The sequence below is a fragment of the Barbus barbus genome (genome assembly GCF_936440315.1).
Source record: "Barbus barbus genome assembly, chromosome: 17".
Lineage (NCBI taxonomy): Eukaryota > Metazoa > Chordata > Actinopteri > Cypriniformes > Cyprinidae > Barbus > Barbus barbus.
Genome location: NC_136745.1, coordinates 4,535,528 through 4,559,287, shown reverse-complemented (window position 1 = coordinate 4,559,287; position 23,760 = coordinate 4,535,528). Strand labels below are relative to the sequence as shown.

Genomic DNA, 23,760 nt, shown 5'->3' with positions numbered 1-23,760 from the left:
AATAAGCTAACAATTTTAGTAAAGTATTCATGAACAGTGGCTATACAGTAGATATGTATAAATTCAAGTTTAATTTATTAATGTGAATGGTTTGTGAAAGCCATAGAAAATAAAGAAAAGTCACAAATAATATATAATAATTGTTTCGCCAATTAAATTAAATGGAAAGCAAATGACTATTATTTAATTCTCCTGCTTTTTTTTCATAAGAAAAACACCCCAGTAATCTCACGTGTCTCCTCTGAAGTTTCAGATGAAATCTCAGTTTGCCCAGATCAGGGTTATTATCATTAACTAAAACTAAAACCAAAAAAATATTTCCATTACTTGAAAATAAATAAATAACACAATTTAATTTTATTTTGTTTTATGTGGCAAGTCAATATTTCTCATTTACATTTAGTTCAATTTGAAGTGAAAAAAAATAATTACACAGAACTATAAAAACTATAATATACAATAGTACAGGGCTGTCCAAACTCGGTATGCCTAGTAAGAGCTTGATTAGCTGGTTCAGGTGTGTTTAATTAGGGTTGGAGCTAAACTCTGCAGGACCCCGGCCCTCCAGGACCGAGTTTGGGCACCCCTGCGAAAAGTATGTCCATGATACTATAATTACACTGGTCCAGATACTAGTGTCTGCAATCAAAATTTACATTTCATTTATTGTTTTTTTTCCACCTAAGGCATTTTAGGAGAAAAATCTATGGTGGTGTTTATTGTTTATATGTAAAGTTAACATAACTAGAAATTGTGTCTTGTAGTTCTTGTAGTATGTTTGCTGTGTTTTTGGTGTGGTAGCTATTGCTAGTGATGATTTGAAATGCACTCCTAATTTATAAGGTTAGAATTGTTAAAAGGTTGCTAGTGTAAATCCTGCCAGTGTAAATCACACATTCAAATTTTCTTCTAGAGTACATTTATAATTCTCAACTATAACCAGGACCGCATAGGCCCCTGAATCACATCTTTGCAGTCCAGCCCCCCTTAAGCCCCGGCCCAGGACAGAAGATTCAGTTGTGTTACTGCAGTTTCTGCTCGCTGAAACTGTGTGATCAAATGAATATTGACTGATTGACCAAGTGATCAAGAGAAGCCTCAGAATGCTGTCCTTTTACCTCTGTTTGGTGTATGTGTATGTATGCTGGATTTACAGCCAGCATTCTGTGTGTTAAATTAGGTTATAGGACTCCTAGTTTCAATGCATTTAAACAGCTTCTATCTGCTGTGATGCACAATTTAGAGCTCCATCTGCAAGTGCAGCAGGAGATACCAGACCACCCTTGCATAAATCTCCCCAAACATTCTCTCACCAAGTAGAGAAATAAGAGGCCTGCAAAGGTAAGAAAAATTCAGATGGTCATCAATATGTCCCCTTGCCTCACTCGCCAGGGAATGTTTATCAGTGTGTTAAACGGCTGTATTGCTTATTGACTGAGGCACTATAACCTCAACGTGACACAATAGCAGAGGCCTCTAACCTGAAACGACTGCCCCCAGCATACGTTTTTCTCATGGCTTCAAAGTGTTCTTTATTTATAGGTCCTGAATGTTTTTGCTAGTTGTGTCCTTTTTTTGGCCCACAGTAGATATCAGTAAATGCATCTATTGGTTAAAAAATAAAAAAGAAGAATGAACCATAATTATATAGAGGAAATGTATTATTGCCTAATGAAAATGAAGCACATTTTAGAAATATTACGCCTTTTTGCATTATAGTCCCCAAATTTCCATTACCATAATTGCAAATATTTTACTTTTGTTTTTGTAATTCCAATTAATCTTGATTTTTCTTATTACTGTAAAAATGTTGTAATACAGTGGTTTTTTTTCATAATGTATAAACATTTTTAAACTATTTAAATGTTTATAATATGGTAATGAGAATTGTGTGGAAAATTTGAATAATTGTCAGAAATGTCACTGAAAATGTCATAATATAAAATATTAATAATAATAATAATAAAATAAAAAAATTAAGAATCCTTACAAAATATCCAAATATATATTAAGCAGCACATTAGGTTTTTTTTGTTTGTTTGTTTGTTTGTTTGTTTGTTTTTTAAGATTGATGATAATAATAATAATAAATGTTTCTTGAGCACCAAATCAGCATTTGAGAATGACTTTTGAAGGATCAAGTGACACTGAGGCCTGGAGTAATGGCTGCTGAAAAGTCAGCTTTGCTGAATTACATTTTAAAATATATTGAAATAGAAAACAGTTATTTTTAAAAAAAATGCAATAATATTTTACAATAGTACCATTTTACTGTATTTTTGATAAGTAAAAAAAAATGCGGCCTTGGTGAACATGAAAGACTTTTATTCAAAAACATTTAAAACAAATCTTACAGACCCCAAACTTCTGAACAGTAGTTTATTTTTCATCTTATTTTGGTGTAAATAAATTAGTCTAATCATTTTGTTCCTTCAAATATAGGTCAAATTATTTGTATTGATCCTGGTAAAATATAATTCCAGTAATTTGATTAATAAAATGCTACAATTTTCAGTTTTTCTGGTACAGATTCTCTTCTATGCATTCTGGCTAGGAGTTGTGAGATTGAAGAGAAGCGCGCCCCCCTCTGGTCAGTTTTAACATTGCATAGCAGCAGCTGCTTGCTACTTGCAGATGTCACCATGTCTCCTGTGTTAATTATCATTAAGATTTCAGAATAAAAAAAATGTAGAAATTATAACCGCCCACCAAAGCATTTTTTTTTTTTATCACTAATATGGGTTTTCACAATAAGAGTTAAAACAATACATCATAAGATCACGGGAACTGCTTATAAAATTAGATTATGCACTCATTATCATGAACAAGAATCCGTCTGTAAGGTATTTGTTTTTTTTTATGGGTCCAAAAAAACATCCCTCTGCTTAAACATGAATGCACCACAATTTATAAGGGATGGTATTACACCTCAGTTGTTATTTTCTCATTTCTCCTCTTTTTTTCTCCTCTCTCGTTCCCTCCGCTGTGTTTGACACAGTCGGGTGTATATTTGTCCGTTCACAAACCCTGGGCGCTAAGATTGGAATTCTCCTTTCTCATTACCAGTCTTAATAGACCCCCTCGACCTCATCCCAGACCGAGATATTATCTGATCCATAGAATTAATTAATTATAGCCCAAATATTATAGATTATTAAAAATAGCATAAGTAATAGTGTAATATCTCAAGCTGTCGAGTTTAATAGTCAACATTGTCTTGGCACCTCTTATCAGTGGGAGACACCCGGTCAGAATATTGATTTCTAGTCGTTTTAACCATCATCTGCTGTTGTGATGGAGAATTGTCAGGCTTTTACTACTCTGTGCTCATTTAAAATCATTAGATTGCTTCTGACGCTTTGACTAAAGCTGTCTTTCCTCCCAGAGCACTAGAACATCACAATATTTTATATTGTGTAAACTGACTTGCAGTTGTTCTGTCTCAGCAGAATTTTTTTATTATTATTATTATTTATTTATTTCAAGATGATTGTTATTTAGAGCTGAAACAACATAATTTAGTGTCCTAAATATCACTGATCTACCCCAGCTTCCCTGAATCTGCCAGAAAGAGTCAAAATGTTGCAATATTCCAGCAGTCATATTTGCATTAAATGATCTGTTTCTAAATATTATAGATTGCTCAACTCAGGATCTGTGGTTTCACAGATATTATTCTGGTCAGTTTTAGCTTTTGATGTTATTTCATGCATTCAAAACAATAGAGACCTGTGAATTTTGAATTATTGTTTGGTCAAATGATCTGGAATAGGTAACTGATTTGTGCTAACATGACAGAAAGGGTGTGCTCATGTACAATGGTTTGGAACGCTGTCTTTGTTATTAAATTGTCAATAATGAATATGCAATTGTCAATGCTTTTCTCACATGATCTAGGCTGAAATAATAAGGAAAATGGTTCGATCTGTTTCTTGTGTGTAGACTTGGGGGTCTGTGAATAGGACAATTGTGACAGCATGCAAATTATTGTGCATAATATGATTCAATTGACAAAATTATTCAGTGGGCTACTGGGAGAATTTTCTAATTACAGCAATTCCCCAATCAGCTTGCAAAACAGCCTGGCTGACTCAACAGCCAATTATGTGTTTTCATGGATAGACAAATTTTGCTTTCATGGATAAACATATCTGAGGTCTACATTTGCACCATAATCAAGGTGCAAATGCAAAGTTTTGCACTGTAAAATGTAGTTTATTTAATCAGCTTGTTAAAATTTGGATGATAGTCTATACAGACGAATGTGCAAATTTAGGCTACAAAATTGAGAAACACTCATGGGAAAGCCTATTATAATGGCTATTATTTGGCCCCTCGATAGATCAGATTAAAAGTTGAATGTCATGGCCCATGATGCTGCAGCCTCTTTGCAGGGGCTTATATCGTGACTCCCATGGGACCGGTCTTGATGGGATAATCATGTTCATCCTTACAGCTGATTGTTTTACCCATTTTTGTGCAACTTTTAATTTCTTGCTTATAAAGGATCATTGCCTTCGGTAATTGCAAAGAACTGACCTTGTTCGTGTTGCCCATCTGAACCAAACAAAAGAAAATTCAATTTTGTCATACTTCTGTGGCGCTTTTTCATCTGAACTACACCATTAGGACTTTGCTCTCATGGTTGTTATCAGTTTAAAAACTGCTTTTTGGTCACTTGTTTGTTGTAAACTAAATAACAATCATTTTTTATTTCAGTTTTATTTTCATTAGGGTGATAATTTGTGATTAATTTGGATATATTATATATATATATATATATATATATATATATATATATTATATTCAGCCAATTAAGAATTAAAAATCGCTTCTATGTGTTTCTGTTTTGTCGTCAAATGAAAAAGACTCACCGCTAACCACTTCAAGACATCACTGCTTTCAAGAGGCCCATTTTCTCATTAATTTCTCTGGAAACAATGATTATCGTAACCTTAACCCAGCGCGGGAGATGGGAGGGAGAAAGTAGGGAAAAATAAGCCTATTTAGTGTGTTTCCAGTCCAGTGCGCTCACGTTGGTTGTGAGTTGACAGCTGTGTATATCAGAGGCCACATCATCGCTCACTCTCCTGTGGTGCTTCTCATACTCAGACGGAGATAATAGGCTATTAGAGGCATGGGATTAATTTGTAGCCAATTACCACTCACAGTGGAATATGAATGCATAAATAAGCCACGGCTTGTGTCTAAGTTTTGGAGATGATCAGAGCTGTGTAAAGGGGAGGGTAGCCAGCTGGGCGCGCGCGCGTGAGTGTATGTGACATAAACGACGGGGTGTCCTGAGGGGACGGTTCAAACCCAAAAAGGACCTGAGCAGGGGGACATCAGCATCACCATCCAGAGACCGGCTGGATCAACTCCTGACCAAAATCTTCTTAAGTAGCAGATTGCACTTATTTGTTGTATTTTCACCAGTATGCGTCCTGTTGAATAAAGAACGGCAAAAGAGAACAGAAGTCAGACGGCTGTGCTGCCCTCTGGAGAGCTATGAACCGGGATAAAGTGCAGGTTGGCGACTCCATCGTACCTGCCGCTGCCGGCGTGATAGTCGTCGCTCCGCAGGACGGCATGGACGACAAGCGCCTCGCTGCCGGGGAATTGCCAGTGTTTAACTGCGCCGGAGGGAGAGACGCTTTACCGGCGGAGAGTCGAGAAACCTCACCGAGACACGAGCCCTCACCCGCGGGCGCGCCTCCTACCGTCCACCGGACAACCTCGTTCTCGGTTCTGGACATTTTGGACCCCAATAAATTTACTAGTAAGAGGCAAACACCTAACAGGACAGGTTGTGATTTCACGTTTGGTGCAGAAAACAGAAGCGATGACTCAAATCATACGATCGAGCACAAGTCTTATCAAGAGGACTACGACTGTAAAAAAACATCAGGGATTTTAAGTAAGTTACCATTGTTTCTCCCTTGTCATTGTGTGTATATTCAAAATGATGTTTAACATGACAGCACGAAAGTACATACAAATAATATGGAAAAGCATTTTGTTCAACATCAACATTGTAACCTATAAATTAAAATTATATAATTTAAATGTGGGCACACGTTTTTTTTTTTTTTTCTTCTTCAATTAAACATCTTAATGCAAAATATACATTGATGTATCAGGGAGTAAAAAGGTGCTGTGATTGGTGACCGTTTAAAAAAAAAAGTTTTTCACGATTATAATTCACTTTTCACTTAAAATGATACTGTGGTGTGTCAAATGAATGAATAAAAGTACGAATATTCAATGTAGTCTCATAATTATTTAGGTCATAAAAATAAATGTAGAATAATAACATGTTTAAAGTAGTTTTTATAACATGTAATTGCAGGACACTGCTTGAATGCCCATATCCAGACCAGTTTTTTGTTGTTGTTCTTTTTACTAGTTTTTTATTAGTGTAAAAAAAAATCAAGATTTATAACAAAACAATTTCTTTATTGTTAAATGCAACTAGACCTTAAATCACATTTTGCACATGGAAGAGTTTATTTGCAGAAGGAATTGTATCATTGTTTTTTTGTTTTGTTTTTTAATCATTAAAATTCTTGTAAATGGACATGTTAAGTCTTTTAACTGAGTGGTTGTGGAGTGAAATGAGGAATTATTAGGATTGCTATTAGATACTACTTTTACAGTTAATCTTGAGACTGGTGGAAACAATTTTTTAAATGTAGCCTATATGTCATTTGGCTTTTTTAATTGTCAAGTGAATACATTGAAACAAATCTTCAGATAATTCTTACGTTTAAGAATGATTTTGGAGCACTACAGTCGTACTGTCCGACCACTTTTTGCACTTTTTTTTTTTTTTTTTTTTTGAGACCCATGATCGATATCTCCTTTAATAAGTATAATAGATTTTAATCTTGTAATTATCCGAATTTTGGTCCTATAATTTAAATGTTGAGAAAGAGTTTGCAAGCTGCCTGAAAGAGATATACTCATTTCTATAATAGGATATCGACCAGTCTGGAACAGATCCTCCACATTATCAGCGTCTTTACGCAGCACGTTGCATTAAATTAAACGCAATCGAATGGGTTTAATTGTTTTTTTGTTTGTTTTTTCAGATATATTAGTGCTTTGTATCGAGTCTAAATGATGAGAACAGAAAGCGCGGCCTTCATGGGATCATCTTATCTTCTATGCCGTCATTTGCAAGGACAAATATGTGTCAACCTCTATGATTGATTGGAGGCAGCGCGCGAAAGCAATTTTCAATAAACAGTAATTGTAGGCTGCAATAATTTGATAAGGTTTGTGCTGTTTTTAACAGCCGCTTTAAATGGATGAGTAAATTGAGAGCTATCGATTAGACGACCGTGCTGTGATTTAAGATGTCAAGACGAATTGACACGCCAAAAGAAGTGCCATCTACTCTGTCCCCACTTTATATAAAGAGGATAAAGAACGACTAGAACAGAAATTTCGGTTTAATTTCAAGTGTAAAAATGTTGTCATTCTCTGTTGTTGTTGAAGGATTTAAACTTTAAACTAGTAAACGATGTGCTATAACATAATTAAGCATCTCTGCTGAAGTTTATTTCAGACAATTAAAGTAGAAAACAATTTCTACGTTACTCAGTCGAAATCACATTACAAGAAATGTTACATATTTAAATGAGAAAATTAAGGATTTTTATTTTAGGAAAAATAGATAAGAAAAATAGAGGAAATATAGAGTAGGAAACAACTGAATGTACTTACTAAAATGTTTTTCTTCCCCCTGTTGGTGCTACCTCATATCAACGTGTGTTAAACTGTGTAAATTCACCTTGTCATTCAGGTAATTGGTGCAAAGCTGGCTTTGACAACAGTGTTTTGTGTTTCCACAGAAGACGGATTTGTGTTCCGATCAGAGGAATGTGAGGCTGATTTTACCCGAGGGAATCAGTCGGACAGCGAGATGCAGGAGGATCTGTGCAGTGATGAGAGCAGCGCCCTGCTTGGAAACAACGACGCCGAGTTTGGGCAGCACGAGGACGACGACTCACTAAACAAAAGTCCAGAAGGACAGCAGACTCAACAGTCCTCATCAAACGGACAGAATCACCAGGTGAAACCCAAGCGTAAGCGCTCCGGTTCGGACTCAAAATCTGGCAAACCCAGAAGGGCCCGGACTGCGTTCACGTACGAGCAGTTGGTGGCTCTAGAAAACAAATTTAAGTCGACGCGATACCTGTCCGTGTGCGAACGCCTCAACCTGGCGCTGTCTTTGAGCTTGACAGAGACTCAGGTGAAAATATGGTTTCAGAACCGCCGGACCAAGTGGAAGAAACAGAACCCGGGCGCGGACACGAGCGCGCCGACCAGCGGGAGCGGAGGTGGACCGAGCAACGGGCTGGGCAGCCTGAGTCCTCTGAGCCCGTCTCCTCCTATGGGCGGTCATCTGTCCATGCACACCAGCTATCCGGGTCACGCGCCAGGAGGACTCGTATGCACCGCTCAGTTACCCTTTCTGCCGGGTCACGCGGTACTGTCACCCTTCATGCTCGGCTCTCAGACTTACGGAGCTCCCACATTTTACGCGCCGCACTTATAAGAAGAAATCTTTAGGAGATGTCCTGGGTCGGAAGAAACAGAGTGTCCGGTCAACTCTGCACAGGAACATTTTTTAACATGAAGCACTATGCTGTCACACACTTGCAAAGACATTTGATAGGTTTGTCTTAAAAACCGAGATGTAGCAACCATTCTGCACTGTGGCAAACCCAGAATTAAGTTTAGGAATCATTTTCCTCATGTTCGGGAATATATGCTAATTAATTAGATTTGATTTCAATTTGCTTCATTTTGATCAACTGTGAATATTTCTCAAGGTCAAACTGTATATATTTAGTTATTATGAAATGTGTTTAGACATTAACTTTGAATGCACATGTAGTAGGGAATTAAACGGTATGTACTGAAACAAAGAATGAGATTGGACTAAAATCGTGTAAACATAAGACTAATGAAAAGTTTTTTATTTTCATTTTTTACTGTGGACCATATTATTTAATTCTGACGTTGCATAGACTATGCTATAATTTAACTGTTTGTCTCACAATTAAATGGTTGAAATAAAAAGACAGATGACAAAGATCAGTTGTCAAACATTTCGTTGGCATAAACCTGGCTTTATGAACTAAATTTAAAACCAAGTTTTACATGATCTCGCACTATATGCTAATGTCTGATTTGAAATGGAATTTTATAAACTGAGAAACCGCTTTCTTGGACGAAAAACTGGAATTACTCGCGGTCAATTTCGTTCAATGAAGCGCGAACAGGTGTTCTATTGGTAATCGTTTACTTTACATTTCACTCATTTTTAGGAATACAGAAAGTTTCCGCTCTTCCTTGTGTTTAATGACTCAGGCTGAAATAGATTATTGTTGCGTTGATTTACTTGAACAATTGGCCTACATATTTACCTATATCTACGAATAGGCCTATATCATGTAGAAAATATTGTAATTTTACATTTATACATTTTTAAAATAAGATAATTATTTTTCCTTTCAAATTCACTTATTGTTTTGATTGTTGCTTAAATATTAATAACGTAAATGCCAGCTGAGGACTACAGAAAGGTAATTGAAAAGTAGGCTATTAGAATATTTCGATTGCAATTTACAGTTTTGTTCGTTAAAAAAATATTTTTGTCTATTATTGTTAGATTTCCGTTTGATACTGAAAGTAAAAACTGTGATGTTTAACACAGGACTCTATCGTATCTGAAATTTGCGTACTTTAAGTACTATTAATATTAATTAACTAATATTAAGGAGTCCAACTCCTTAAAACGCATTAGTATAATGCTGCTAAAATTCGCACGATTTTCAACCTTGCTGATGCGATTGTTTTTGATGCATGCTTTGTATGCTGCTTAAACTTCGAATAGCATAAAATATTACATTAAACCTATAAGCAAACTTTTCTTTTACGCGATATTCAACGGGATACTGTTAGTGATTGTTTTATAAAATGGGGTTTTAAAACAATTAAAAACTATTCAAAATATATTTTAAAACAATTGCTAAATTCGTTTACTGCATGCCAAAGTATGATCTTGTTTCGTGTCCAGACATATGAATACACAATGAAATTGGTGCAAATGCTACATTTCACGTTTACAGCATTATTAACTGTGTTTTTTTTTTTTTTTTTTACAGTTAGAATGTATTAAATACTTTAAATATTCTTTAAAACGCAATTTTCTTTCTTCTCCAATTTTGCAAGTGCATAAAATATTTACGTATGGGGTCAATTATAGTCGTTGAACACGTATGAAAGACGGATCAATGCGATCTTTATTAATACATAATTAGTTTTGTCCAATTAACATATTCGTCGTCGTCTGTTGGAAATCATCATACTTATTTACACATTTAGAGAAGTAGGTTTCTTTATTAGTTTTTAAAGTTTGTTTTCCAAGGCAGAAAAGAATGCTAACTGCTGCCAATAGCGTCCCATCAGTGTAGATGGATGGAGACCACACGAGCTACACCAATGTCAATTAACACGAATTCTGTAACAGTGAAATCACTTTCCCAATTAACAGCTTTTGGCTGGTTCTTCATTTGTTGTAATGAAAAGCTGTTTTTATAATAATTGCTACAAAAACACTATATTAATAAAAAACAATATGTGTACTTACTGTTTCAGCGGATCTAATCGATTAAGGTAAACTTGTTAAAATGTTACTTAAAGAACATGCAAACATTAATAAATCAAAAAATGTTGTAAGTCTTGAAATGAAAAAAAAATCCTGCCTTGCCTTTGCCTTCATATGTTGCTGTGGTGTGTTTTTAATCGTCACAACAAAGAATCCCCTTAAATGAATAAAGACAAAGTCATGTCTTATAAAATCAGTAGAAATTTACTCTATATTAACATTCACACTGACAACATATTTCTTTAAAAGTATTGTTATATTTAAACTTCTGCATCACAAATAGGTCTACTACAATGTAGCAAAGACAAAAGTTTGGAAAATACAATGTTGAAAATACAAAACTGAATAAAATTCCATTTTAAATTAAAATGACTTAGCCTAACGTTTTTTTAAATTAGTTATTTACCACTCAGAACAAAAAATAAATGAATTAATAAATTATTCAGGCATTACAAATGACAACCCAAAGTTGACAATACAAAGATTATAGTTCATTTGAGGCACAGTATTAACGATGCACTTCTGTTCTGCATAAAAATCAAAACTGGTGTGTGGCAGTATGGCTGTATCCTTCAATTCAGTGCATAGTTAAATTGATTTGAAAATTTCTCATGTTTCCTCTTGTCCATCTTGTTCATGACCTCCGCAACTCGTCTCATGGAGCTCCTATGAGGACATTGTGGTTGAGATTCAAATGATTCATTTACCCATCACATGTAAAATATGTTCACCAGAATTCAATACAAATATACTTGACTTGAGTTATCTCCAAATATAGCCAAACGTATCAGGCAATATCTTGAACATCTACTATTACTTACTTGTTAAAGACTTTCTTCTCTAGTCTTGAACGAGATGTACTGGCATTTTGCTTTAAATCTGTAAGGTTTGGGTACTTTTTCTTTGACTTTCCTTTGTTGCCATTCTTCCCCTTCCCGTACGTCTTTGAGGAGCCCAGATCTTCTCCAGTTGCAGCTTCGATCTCCCTCATGAGCTCTGGGTCACGCCAATCTGAGCCAATAAGAGAACGGTTGCCAGAATAGAGATCAATGCACCATATATTTATACACATTTAGGATATTTGACTTGCTTGAATTCTTGAAAAAAAAAAGAAGAAACAATTCAAATTTGAATTATGTTTCATCTATGTTAAATCATTTATCCAATTGTACAAAGATCTGATCAACCTTTGATTTTGGTAAAATGAGTGATAGTAATGGTACAGAAACATTCTAACTTAATGGTGAAACTACTGGAGATTATTCTAATATGCTGATTTGGTTCTCAAGAAACATTTCTTATTATCGATGATGAAAACAACAAAAAAAAATGGTTTCCAAACCAAAGAGTTTCTTTGTTTTTCATGATTCTTTAATGAATAGAAAGATCAAAAGAACAGCATTTATTTTAAATAGATTTTTTTGTAACGATGTTAAAGTTTTTACTGTCACTTCTGATCAATTATTAATTTCTTTAAAAAAAAAACATTGCACACTTTGTACAGTAGTGTAGATAGATCAAAATCATCAACTTTTCATTAAGCATGTCCCCTACTGTTGATACATGCATATCTTGCAATGATAAAATGGTAGCTGTTAAATTATTTACAATCTCCAAAGTGTTTAATTGCACAGAGTGTTGCGCTTCATCAGTCTGTAGTGAAACGCATGCATGCAACAAACAGCTTTTTCAAATGCCTTTTAAATGAATATGGAGGAGTTGGTCGTCCCTATAAGGATTTATGGAGGTGAAAGGCCCCCGTTACGAGTGCTACAATCCGTCCTCGCTTAAGTCAAGCCTTTAGGGGCTTCATCCCTGTGAGGATGATGGGGGGCCCTGCATTTAGCTTAAGCTGTGCAGCAGGACTGACTACTCTGTCAACAGCTCACATCTGCATAAGTCAGGCACACATGAGCATCACAGGCAACAGCTGCAGTGAGCTTATTTGATTATCTAAAACACATTTAAACACAAAAATGCTATGATAAGATGGTTGTGAATTGCACAGTAATATTGCTCTTTGGCAGGTTTGCACCAGTCTAGACTATTCTGGGTTAAATATAAGTTAAAGAATTGACTGCAACAAGGCAAAAATTACGGTTATGGTGAGGCAGAAATTTTATAAAAGCCTTCAGAGTATTTTTTCTGTTAAAATTTTTATTATTTTAGCTACAAAGCTGTTCTCTGCAATTTTACAGCCATTTTATGGTTTATCACAGGGGTGCCCAAATCCTGTTCCTGGAGATCTTCCGTCCTGCAGAGCTTAGTGCAAACCCTGCTCCAACACACCTGTCTTTAATTATCAAGTGTCCCTGAGATCTTAATTAGCTGGTTCATATGTGTTTGGTTAAGGTGTGAGTACAGTTTTGATGTCATGAAATTGGCCCTATTCAATTTTAAGTCTCACTATGACACATATTTTTGCTTTTTTAATAGAAATAGAGGAAAATAATTGTAGTGTTATGCTGAATTATGCCACAAATACTGTCAACTGTTAACCTATTTTGAACCTATAATATTCCTTAAAGACAGCAGCTCTAAAGCCAGAAACAAATGTTTGGCCAATACTTTCCTTCAAAAGTATGTCCCACTAACATGGGATGTGTAATTATTCTATAGGCATGGTGACAGTTCAACTCACTTTCAGGTAGATTGATCTTAAAAGGCAAAACTGACCATAGCTGTTTTTAATGCATGGCTCCACAGTGCCCACTGTCATAATGATGAGAAAACAACATATTTGTTTCCTTTTGTTAAAAGTGAGACCAATATATTAAATGTTAAATGTCCTGTTGTAAAATAAGGGGAAAAAACATTGTCTTTACAGAAAGATTTCAAAGTAGTCATCCCATATTATCACTTTGAAAAACAAAATGTTTCACAGTTTTAATAAAGCATCCCCCTTCTTTTATAGCAATAATGCAACTTAAAGGGGTCATGAACTGCCTTTGTTTTTTATTTTGTACTGTTCTCTGAGGTCCACTTGTAATGTCAAGATTTCTACATAAAAAAATCATCATAATTTAGAAGTAATAGTAAACAGTAAACCTGTTTTGACCCCCCCTCATCAGAACGCTCTGTTTGAATAGGTATGGCGGATTATAGACTCAGAAGTAAATGCCCACTTCTATGATTGGCTAACAGCTGTGTATGTTTGACACCCTCTACATTCCTCATAGATGGACGTTGCAGTGATTTAGGTAAAAAATGCATAAATACTCAGTACATATCAAACGATCTGTAATAACAGACAAAGCAATAGTGATCACTTAATAAAAACAGTTACACGTCGGCACCGATAGCCTCGTGGGCAGCGTGTCAACATGTAGTGCCGTTGTGCTTCGGGTGCCCCATGTTCAAGTCCCGGCTCGTGGACCTTTCCCGATCCCATCTCCCCTCTCTCTCCCACTTCGATTCCTGTCTCACTACCGTCAAATCAAATACAAGGCAAAAACGGCAAAAATAAATCTTTTAAAAAAAAGTTACTCACACTCACTGTCGGATCCAATATAGTCGGCACAGCCTCGTCTTTTAGTTTCAATCTTTCTGAAAATCCTGCATCAAATTGTGCCTTTGTAAACGAAACTGACGTAAAATGAAGTGAACAAAGAACCAAGTTCTTACTGACATGGTCTGGCACTTCATTAAAAATAAAGTTAATCAAATAAAGTTTATCGTTTGGTTTCGACGTAGACCCGTGTTCGCCTCTTGTTATTTACACTACATGCGTGAATCGGTGGGCGGGGCTAAACAGGTAGCGACGTAGAAGCAGGCATTGATCTTCCTCTGCGGAGACTGCGTTTAGCCACACTATTACGTCACAGAGTGACACATTCCACAACCTGTCGTTTTGGAAGATTGGCTTCAATATAAGCTGTTTTTAGACTAGTGAGAAAGTTTTAAATTCTGAAAATTACAGAATGTTTTTATAGCACAATGACCTCTTATATACTGTATCAAAAGATCAAGCAAATTTTGATTTCAGTCCATGACCACTTTAAACTGGGCGTTATGTAGGGGATGCCAGGGCATCACTCTGCAGTTACTAAGGAATTCTGAATGGCTGTTAGTCTGTTGCTATGCTGTTGTTAGAGTCTTGCACCCTCATGCCTCTACACTCTCTTAAAAAAAAAAAAAAAAAAATGGTACAAAACTTGTCACAGGGTGGTTCAATTTCCAAAACTACACCTTTGTACTTTATTTAGCCTTCATATCAGTACCTCAAACATAATATAAGATAAATGGTCCCTTTTTAAATGGTACTGTCCCACTGACAGATTCCTTTTGACAGTGTATTATTTTCTTGTCTCTAGTTATGGATAATAGTTGTAAATCAAAGGGATTTTTTTCACTCGCTTTATCAAATTTCAAGTGTGAGCGCTTAGAAAAGCAACAGTACAGGTGTTAGATTTGACTTCACACTTAGAAGTATGAGCAGCATCATGATGACACAAATGACAGATTTACGTTAGACACACTGAAACACATACAGTGTTTCAGAATCACATGCGACTGAAATATTTTGGGAAGGCTGAAGACTGAAGCAGAAATCAATGGCACAGCAGGGGAGCAAGTGTTCAGTCAGTGAACTGATGGACATCATGAGCAGCGCAGGAGAACGGGTGGGGTGTCCGGTGGTTACCCTGACAACCGGCATGTCGACGGGGAGAGGGTGTGATGGAGTCGCAGGGATCGATAGCTTACTTAGTTACAAAAGATGCTATTTCACAAGCCAGTGGTCAGCAGGCCCCCGAAGTCAGTTGCCTCAGATAACTGTTTGTTAACAAGTAAACTGTGGCCAAAGAAAGCACATCCGACGCTCCAGTGACAGCATGGAGACGCTACTTAATTGGCTTTTAGGACCCGACTCCACAAGAAAAGAAACCTGAGCGAGAAGGAGAAAAGTGAAAAGCTGAGAGGCAGAGTGAGATGCAGCCTGTCCTATTATCTGAGTATTGATGATGACTTGGATGGGATTCCATCAGTTCATCTCCTCCTAGAGTCTCACAGCCTCCTGATTGGACTGTTGTGCTATAAGGAAGGAACTGTGGGTAATGGAGGTCTAGGATTTCGCCTGGCTACCCGTTACTAAAGGGCTTTTGACAGTGTAGAAAAGGCCTTGGGGTCTTCAGCACTGGGTTGACCAAACATGAAAGAAGATCATCAAGCTTTCAGGTTTGGGGTGCGATATTAATTTGGCAAGAGTGCAAGATCCTAAACATGCCTTAAGAGTTTTGCAAACATTTGCAAGCAGTAGTTCAGCACAATTTGTCAGAATTTACTCATTTTGTGTCCACAGATGGAAGTCTTACACCTGCCTAAAAACATGAGATATTTTGAAAATTCTCATGCTGCTCTTTTCCATACATGTTTACATGCAGCCAAATAATCTATTTGCATTGGGACTGATGGCTTAATTGGACTGAAAAGACTTAAATGTAAACATCTCAGAATGTGAAATGTGGATCTCAGAAAAGTAGAATCACATTCAAAAATACCTTGCTCACATGCAAAGTGACGTGATGGGTATGATTACATACAATTAACATATTACAAAATGGTCATCGGGGGAGAATGAATATTTACTAAATATTTGCTAAAAAGCTCTTCTGACTTAAATGTCAGCTTTCTTTTTTAGATATGTAATCAAGGCCCCAGTGACATCATTGTGGTGGCTTTCTCTGATGCTGAACGTGGTGACTGGGTTTAGTTGGAATACATGTGAAGCACATGTAAACGAATATGTGAATTGGACTTCAAAGTTTAGGGTTCATAGAAATGTAGTATATGTAAACATGCCTTCTATCATGCTTCAGAATGACCAAATAACCCATCAAATTGATCCACAGTACCTAGTAAATGATGACAGAATTTTCATTTTTGGGTGAAATATCCCAGTAGGTAACTAACACTGTTGATTACTGGCATGACTGTTGAATTGAATATTGTTAAATCGGTTGCATGAATGGTCTAACCTGGCTGCTCCTCCTCGCGCTTCCTCTTTTCCTTCTCCAATCGCAGTGCATCTTCTGGGTTAACAGGCCTGCCCAGCTCATCCCGAGGGATAATGTGTCCATGGAACGGGCACTAAAATTACATCTCATTTAATTCAGCAGTTTATTCAATCAGTGTCCTGCTTATATCTATTTATTTACACCATGAAATAAGAATACCAAACACAGCTAAATATGGGCAAAAATATTCAGTATTACATCTCTGTGCATTTTTTTAGGGCATCATTATTGTTACTTTTCTGACCTTTACTCTATCTTGGCGTTCACACAAAGACCATTTGGCATTGGTGCATTGCACATGTGCTCCACAGGTTTGAATTTCCCAGCAAAGGTGATATATCTAGACTTCATCTCTGCACACAGTTCCTTGTTTTCTACTTCCTCCTCCACCTCATGAGGCACCCAGAACTGGTGCTGTGATGTGTTTCTAAAAACCAGTGAGGACAGGGTCTTAGTAAAGGAACTGCTCAAACTCTATCAACGTGTGATCATTGAGAATTTGTAAAAACCATCATATAGTGCATTTTTTGCAGGGGAAATATTTTAGGGGTGAGCATAACTTGTAAAATGTATTTTTAGTATAGAAATAATGGAATTTCTATAGTATAGAATAGTATGGATTTTCTCAGGCCTTAAAATTACAATTTACAGGTCTTCCATGACCGCAGAAAAAACTATATTGTTTATCTTGTAATAGGATGTAAAAAAGTTAAACCTCCAGATCAACGTTTTCATCATTTAATTTTAAGGAATAGGAGTTGATCTGAAGTCAGTGAGCATACAATGGTGCTCTCTAGTGGCTACATCACATAACACAATCCATTTATACTTCAAAAAGAGACTGATAAATGTTATGTAAAACATTCTCAGTGCTTCTTATGAATGAGACTGTACATGATGATTTTGCCAGCAGTGGGCTGCTCCTCTCCCCAGTAGTAAAGATCCACACCAAACGGAACAACAGGGGCCTTAACAGAGGCTTTGCCTTTGCCTGGTCACTGCTGCACACTGCAACTTCAGTAGAGCCCCCAGACATACTGAAACAACCAGAACACACTTGAATCTCAAAAGACAACAACAATAATAAAAAAAAAAGTTTAGTTTTTTCCTATTTTGTATTTTAAATACTATATGAAATATATTTTGTATGAATATTTCCATATTTCCATATAAAACTAAGAAAAACTTTAAAAAATGTTTTGTTTTCTCAGATTTCTCTCACTATATTTGAAATCATTCTGTTATTCTAATCATTTGAGCATTTCCAAATATTTGAGTTTTTTTCTACTAACAGTCCATTTCTTCTTTTTTTCAGCCCTACTGTTTACCAGTCGTTACCTGATAAAATAGGGCATGGAAATACAGATCACCTTGTTGAAGGAGTAGAATGAATCCTCTGTTTGAGCACACGCAGCGTTGCAGCAGCACAGGTGGGGTCCTGCTCTTCATCATACATCTTCCTCTCGAGTCGAGAGAGACTGGAGGACACAAGAGGACCACAGGTTTTGATGGCTTGGCTTTGGCCCCAGAGGTTGATGTTGAGGGAGTTTCATCAAGTCCTATTAAATACAAGAGGAAGAAGGAAACTATATGATGTTATGTAAGGTCAAATATTCAGAACACAACATTCAAAAGTGTAGTCTAATGGACTGAGGGGGTTCCAGCAGGAGTGTGCAGGGGCTTAAGGTGGTCTTAGGAGTGACACAAAGATCTAAGACTCACACTTAAGCTTTCTAGCTTCCAGAACGAGATGAAATTAAAAACAAGTGCAGTGAATTCCTCATAATACTGAGGAAAAGTGGTCAGGGACACCTGACCACTTTTCAAAGACAAATGGCGATTGTGGGTATATGAGGAGCCTGGTCTGCTCTTATTTCTTGTCAACAAATATGGTTTTCAAGAATAAAAAAACCCCCCACATAATAGGCAGTATTTTTAGATAGGTTTTTTTCATATTTTAAAGTCTTTGAAAAAATCTAAATATAATTTATACATTAAACACATTTAGGTTTGGTATTTGTTTATTTATTCAGAAAACTATTTTCTTGCACAAAATTATATTCTTTATCTGACTGATGTTTTTTATATTTGAAACTAGAGATTCAATTAAAATTCCTTCATCAAAAAGATCAATTACACTAATTTCATTCCACAATTTTCACAAAGATTTACAAATTCAGCTGTACATAATCAAGAACATTAAGACTTATTTTTCAGATATTATATATATATATATATATATATATATATATATATATATATATATATATATAAAATAAATTTTGTACTTTACAACTGACCAACACTACTGAAAACAGTCTCTATAATCACACATGATCCGTGTTAAAAACTTTTTCTTTTTTTTCAGAATCTATGGAACTGAACATGGAATTGAGTCAATTCTGTCACAATAGAGTCAAAATGTCTGGTAAGTAAGTTGTGATGGTTGATTTGATTGTTACAAAAAATAGCTGTTTATTATCAGTTATCATCTATAAAATATTAAGTTAGCAAGGACATTCTTCACCAGCTAATGTAACGTGTATCAGCAGTGAGGAAATCAAAACTAGTCAGCAGCCAGGTAAGCAAACTAGTCTAACTATTAGCAAGTTCACTAGCCAGCTATTGATACCTCATTGAATGACCAATTTTACATGGATTTTCTGTATTTTAAAGATATAAAATACTGTATTTGTATTTTTATAATAAATAATTGAGGTACTTTGTTTAATTTTAAATACATTTTCATGTATTTGTGCCCATCTCGGTTCATAAAATTAGTTTGCAGTTCAGAAAAAAAACATACTTGCTTACTAAAGTCTAATATTCTGGTCTCTATATATGGTTTAGGTTCCTCCAATTCATAAACGTACGACTGATTGATTGATTAATTTGCCTATTTTATTGTCCTCCTGCAAATTCAAGTCTGATCACTTATTTCTTTTGCACAAATGTTATGTGCTGATTACTTTATCAAATCACTAACCCTAAATATAAGCAAAAGCAACAGTGATGCCTTGATAATACCAGCAGTTCAGTTCAACAAATGTAGTGGGTTACAAAAGAAAACGAATTATGGTCTCAGGACAGGATGAGAATTCCTGATTGTAATCATCTGGTGTAAACAGTTAATCCAGGTTCACTCCCTTTCAATGACTTACTGCATCATAGTGGCACTCGGGTGTGCAAAATCATGAAATACGACCAAAAGCTTTCTTTTTCTGTTCAAATTGACCAAAATGGTAGCTATTTGTCTGAAGCAATAAAGTTGCAGGTGCTAAAGAGATAAATCAATAAGAGGAAATAGAGAGGCCCAGCAGTAGACATAGAGTTGAGCTGCCAATGGTGGCGTTATTGATTTTCCTGAGTTCAACAGGCCTTGTAATTAAAATGTAAATTTTGAGAGAGATAACGTCCTGACAGGAACGCTGGGATAAAGGGATAGATAAAAGCTCTGTAGTGAAAGGAACGGCGAGAGAGAAAGGAGGAGAGGAACAGACAAAATGCTTTTCAAATTAAAGTGTTTCTCTCTGGATGAGGGAGCTGATGTGATTTTGAAAAAAGAAAGGGAAGGATTAGCCAGGGATGAGCTCGAATCCTGTGACAGGTTGATGTTATATTAAATGAAACTGCTGATGGTAACTTGCACTGATTGATAAATTTGAAATGATGGAGTTAACTTGACAGTAAATCAGAATTATTTTTTTCTGAGTCCCCTTTTAGGAGTTTTTACTGCGAATGGTTGCACTCTCAATGCACAAGTTCCATTTTCAATCTATATTCCTCCACATGTAGTGCGCACCCAAAAAAAACCCCTTCATACATCTTTTCACATTTTTCAATAGAAAAGAAATTACATGCACGTCTCCAAATGAGCCTCAAATCTGATTTACTGTGGTACAACATTACTAGTTTAAGGTAAGCATCAATATTACTATTGCTCCTATTTAAGGACTAGAACAACCATACGTATTAAACTTCAGCACATCCTGCACTCGTGCTATATGAAGGATATTTCAGAATGTGCACTGTTAAAGAGAATTATTACTTTTCTAAGTGATCATAAAGACCTGGACATGGGACCTTTTGACTTGGGCAAAACATTTAAAAATAAATAAATGAATAAACCCTCACAACCACATAGTAATTTACATTTATTCATTTAGCTGACGCTTTTATCCAAAGCGACTTACAATTGCTATATATGTCAGAGGTCGCACGCCTCTGGAGCAACTAGGGGTTAAGTGTCTTGCTCAGGGACACATTGGTGTCTCACAGTGGATTCGAACCCGGGTCTCTCACACCAAAGGCATGTGTCTTATCCACTGCGCCATCACCACCTGTACAGTACGGTACAGCACAGTAATGCTGTAACAAAGTAAAAGAAAATGTTAAACATCTCATTTGTATTTGTATGATATATGATTAAATTAAACTCAGAATAATTCAGTCTTTTGTAGGTGAACAATTTAGCGCAAAGAGGCCTGTGAGGTGAGCATTGTAAATTACCACTCCAAGCTAATGGACGCTCATTAACACCATTGCATTGTTAATTTGGCATGGCCAGTGCACTGATCATTACATACTTTACTGCAGAAAGCAGCTTGGCTCTGTGAAGCTGTAGAAATTATATCCTAATGAATCTTCAGTTAGTGCTTGTTTAGAGATGCTGAAAGGAAATAAATGAAGAAAGAGAACAGGAGAGTCTGGTGAAATCATATTGCATCTCATAATTAGTGTGCGGCGTGGAGCTCATCATACATTAAAATCTGGAAATTACTAAACTACTTACTTCCAAAGTGCATGCTGTTCCTACAAGAACTGCGTAAATCCCATTAGCCACTGAAATCGATTATTTTCATGACAGTAAATTTAAAATTGGACAGGAATTGAGGTCAAATATAATCTGTGTTCTTTAGCTTGTGTCTGACCTACTGCTTGACCTCTGTCTTTTGCCTGTGGCTTCTTGTCAATAGAGCTGTCCTTGCCCATATGGACAAGAATCTTTTGCATGTACAAATAGTCAGCTGTCAAAACAGATTTCTGTTGGCGGCCCCAGGTTATAATTGATTTAAACCAGGCTCCAAGCTATTTATTACCTTTCAAAAAGATATCAGAGTTTTTTAATTTTTACACGGAATGTGATATTATTTTGCTCCCACATCTGACCCCAAATTATTCTCAAATGGAGATTCTTATTACTGTAATGAGGTCATTCTTTCTTACGATGATTTTTGTACCTATAAATAAATTAAAGGCAGTACAACAAATACTACTGTGATGTATTAATATTTTACAATTTATACTTTAAACAAAGAATCTAGGGGGAAAGAGCTTAATTGTCATCAAATAATGTCACAATGCAAAAATAATAGATTTCATGGTCTTATTTATTTTATTGGTCGTATTTTGTAAATTTTTTCCCTATTTATTTTGTAGAAAATTGTGACCTTGGCAATGTTCTTCACAGAGTTGAGACTCACTTTTCCAATAAATGTAACATATTTATTAATATATGAGTCTGTGATTTTTCCAATTAAATTCACTGTCAACATACCTATTTTTAAAGTAAAACTCATAGCTAAACAGCACAACTACCACAAGTTGCACAATGCTTTGAACACAAATGCTTTATGCTTTACACCTTAACTCTATAAACAAACTTTCCTTTGTGCTTTGAAGCTTTTCAACAGCTAACCATTTCTAACTAAACTCACCACTGTGCTCTTAATTCCACATTTAAATATCCTGCTGCTTTAAGCCAAAAAATACAAACAAACTGGAATCCCCAGAGGACTTTTCAGCTCATATCTACTTTGAAGCAGCCACTATAAGAGTGTGGCGATATCCTATGAGAGATTATTTGGATTAAGCAAGATCCTATAGAGAAAGCTAGTCCCTTTACTGATGAACAGGTTTGTCTTATAGCATTAAGCTTCAGATCTGCACCTGAACAAACTCACCATACTCTGCACGCAGATGTTCAGGAATGTGAGGTTCATAGCCCTCCTTTTCCGGCACGTCTACAAAATCATCGTCGTCATCTTCTCCATCCGCAGGAGCTCTCATCTAGCTCGGGAAAAACAGAGTCGCTTTAAAGCCACGATAATAAATAACACCTAATATAGATGGTAACATGTGAGGGAATTAAGTAACTATGAACCTATTTTTCTTGGTTTACTCAAACATTTGCATTTTACTTTGAAAATGCAATAAAAACTACTGTTGCAAAACATTTCCTATTTTTTGTCATTCTCAAAACAACGCTTGTTTGCTGACAGTTTACAAAGAATGTCTGCAATTCTCTTCTGGCTGATTAACACTCAGATGGGATATTCACTGTGGCCTCAGGATATTCCAGAGATTTACAGCACTATGAATGGCAAACTCTGCAGTAACGTGGTACATCTTAACATTTTAATTCAAAGCCTTAATAGAATTTCCAGTTGACCACATCCAATTTTTTTTCTAGTGGTAGTCTGAGCATTGTCCCAGCTAACTGAGACCGCATAAAATAATAGTTATGTTAAACAGACTTTTTCCAGCATCTGTCAGCACGCAAAGGAGACAATAATAATTATTTGTGATGGTTCAGAAAGTAGGGCTACATGGGACTACTGACAAGCCAAAATAAACTAAAGCTGCTGGTGGATGCCCACTTAATATTGGGGGTCTTAGACTTGGCTAGAGATGGTGAGGTTGAGTTGTTACTGATTACATCTTTGTGCAGGTTGTTCTACAAAAGAGCAGAGCGAACAAGGTGATACGATTTTTACTCTGAAGTCCCGTGTTCACCATGCAATCACTGTAAGGAGATCAAGTCAACACGAGGCACCGGATAAACCCATCTTAAAAGTGATTCAAACCAGATCAAAGCTTTAAGAACCTGAGACTCGAAGAGAAGTTATGGTTTCTCTGATCTTATGTGTATCTATGATCAAGGTAAGCTGAAAAGCTTTCATAAATCTCAAGGTTTGGAGAAAGTATCAATGACAAATGCTCATATTTTACCATGTCATATGTTAACGCTGAAACCAATTTTGCAATTTTAACATTTAAATGACA

The 23,760-nt window shown here is 36.0% G+C and overlaps 1 protein-coding gene and 1 pseudogene across 2 annotated transcripts in view; one reads left to right on the top strand and one right to left on the bottom strand.

Annotated features, from left to right (window-relative positions):
• Positions 1–5,508: 5,508 nt before the first annotated feature.
• On the top strand, positions 5,509–8,563 carry LOC306883107 (NK1 transcription factor-related protein 1-like; the record flags this gene model as incomplete). Its single annotated transcript, XM_079438205.1, has 2 exons — positions 5,509–5,917; positions 7,857–8,563. 2 exons carry the CDS (start codon positions 5,509–5,511, stop codon positions 8,561–8,563), a joined length of 1,116 nt encoding a protein of 371 aa, XP_079294331.1.
• A 2,305-nt stretch (positions 8,564–10,868) lies between these two features.
• The window catches only part of LOC306883199 (UV-stimulated scaffold protein A-like), a 33,553-nt pseudogene continuing 20,661 nt past the window's right edge, over positions 10,869–23,760 (bottom strand). The window contains exons 6-12 of the transcript XR_013785915.1: positions 22,659–22,764; positions 18,066–18,254; positions 17,590–17,732; positions 16,940–17,122; positions 16,657–16,768; positions 11,503–11,692; positions 10,869–11,347 (exon numbers count right to left, since the gene is read on the bottom strand). The product of XR_013785915.1 is annotated as a UV-stimulated scaffold protein A-like (transcript). The remainder of the gene's footprint in view (positions 11,348–11,502; positions 11,693–16,656; positions 16,769–16,939; positions 17,123–17,589; positions 17,733–18,065; positions 18,255–22,658; positions 22,765–23,760) is intronic.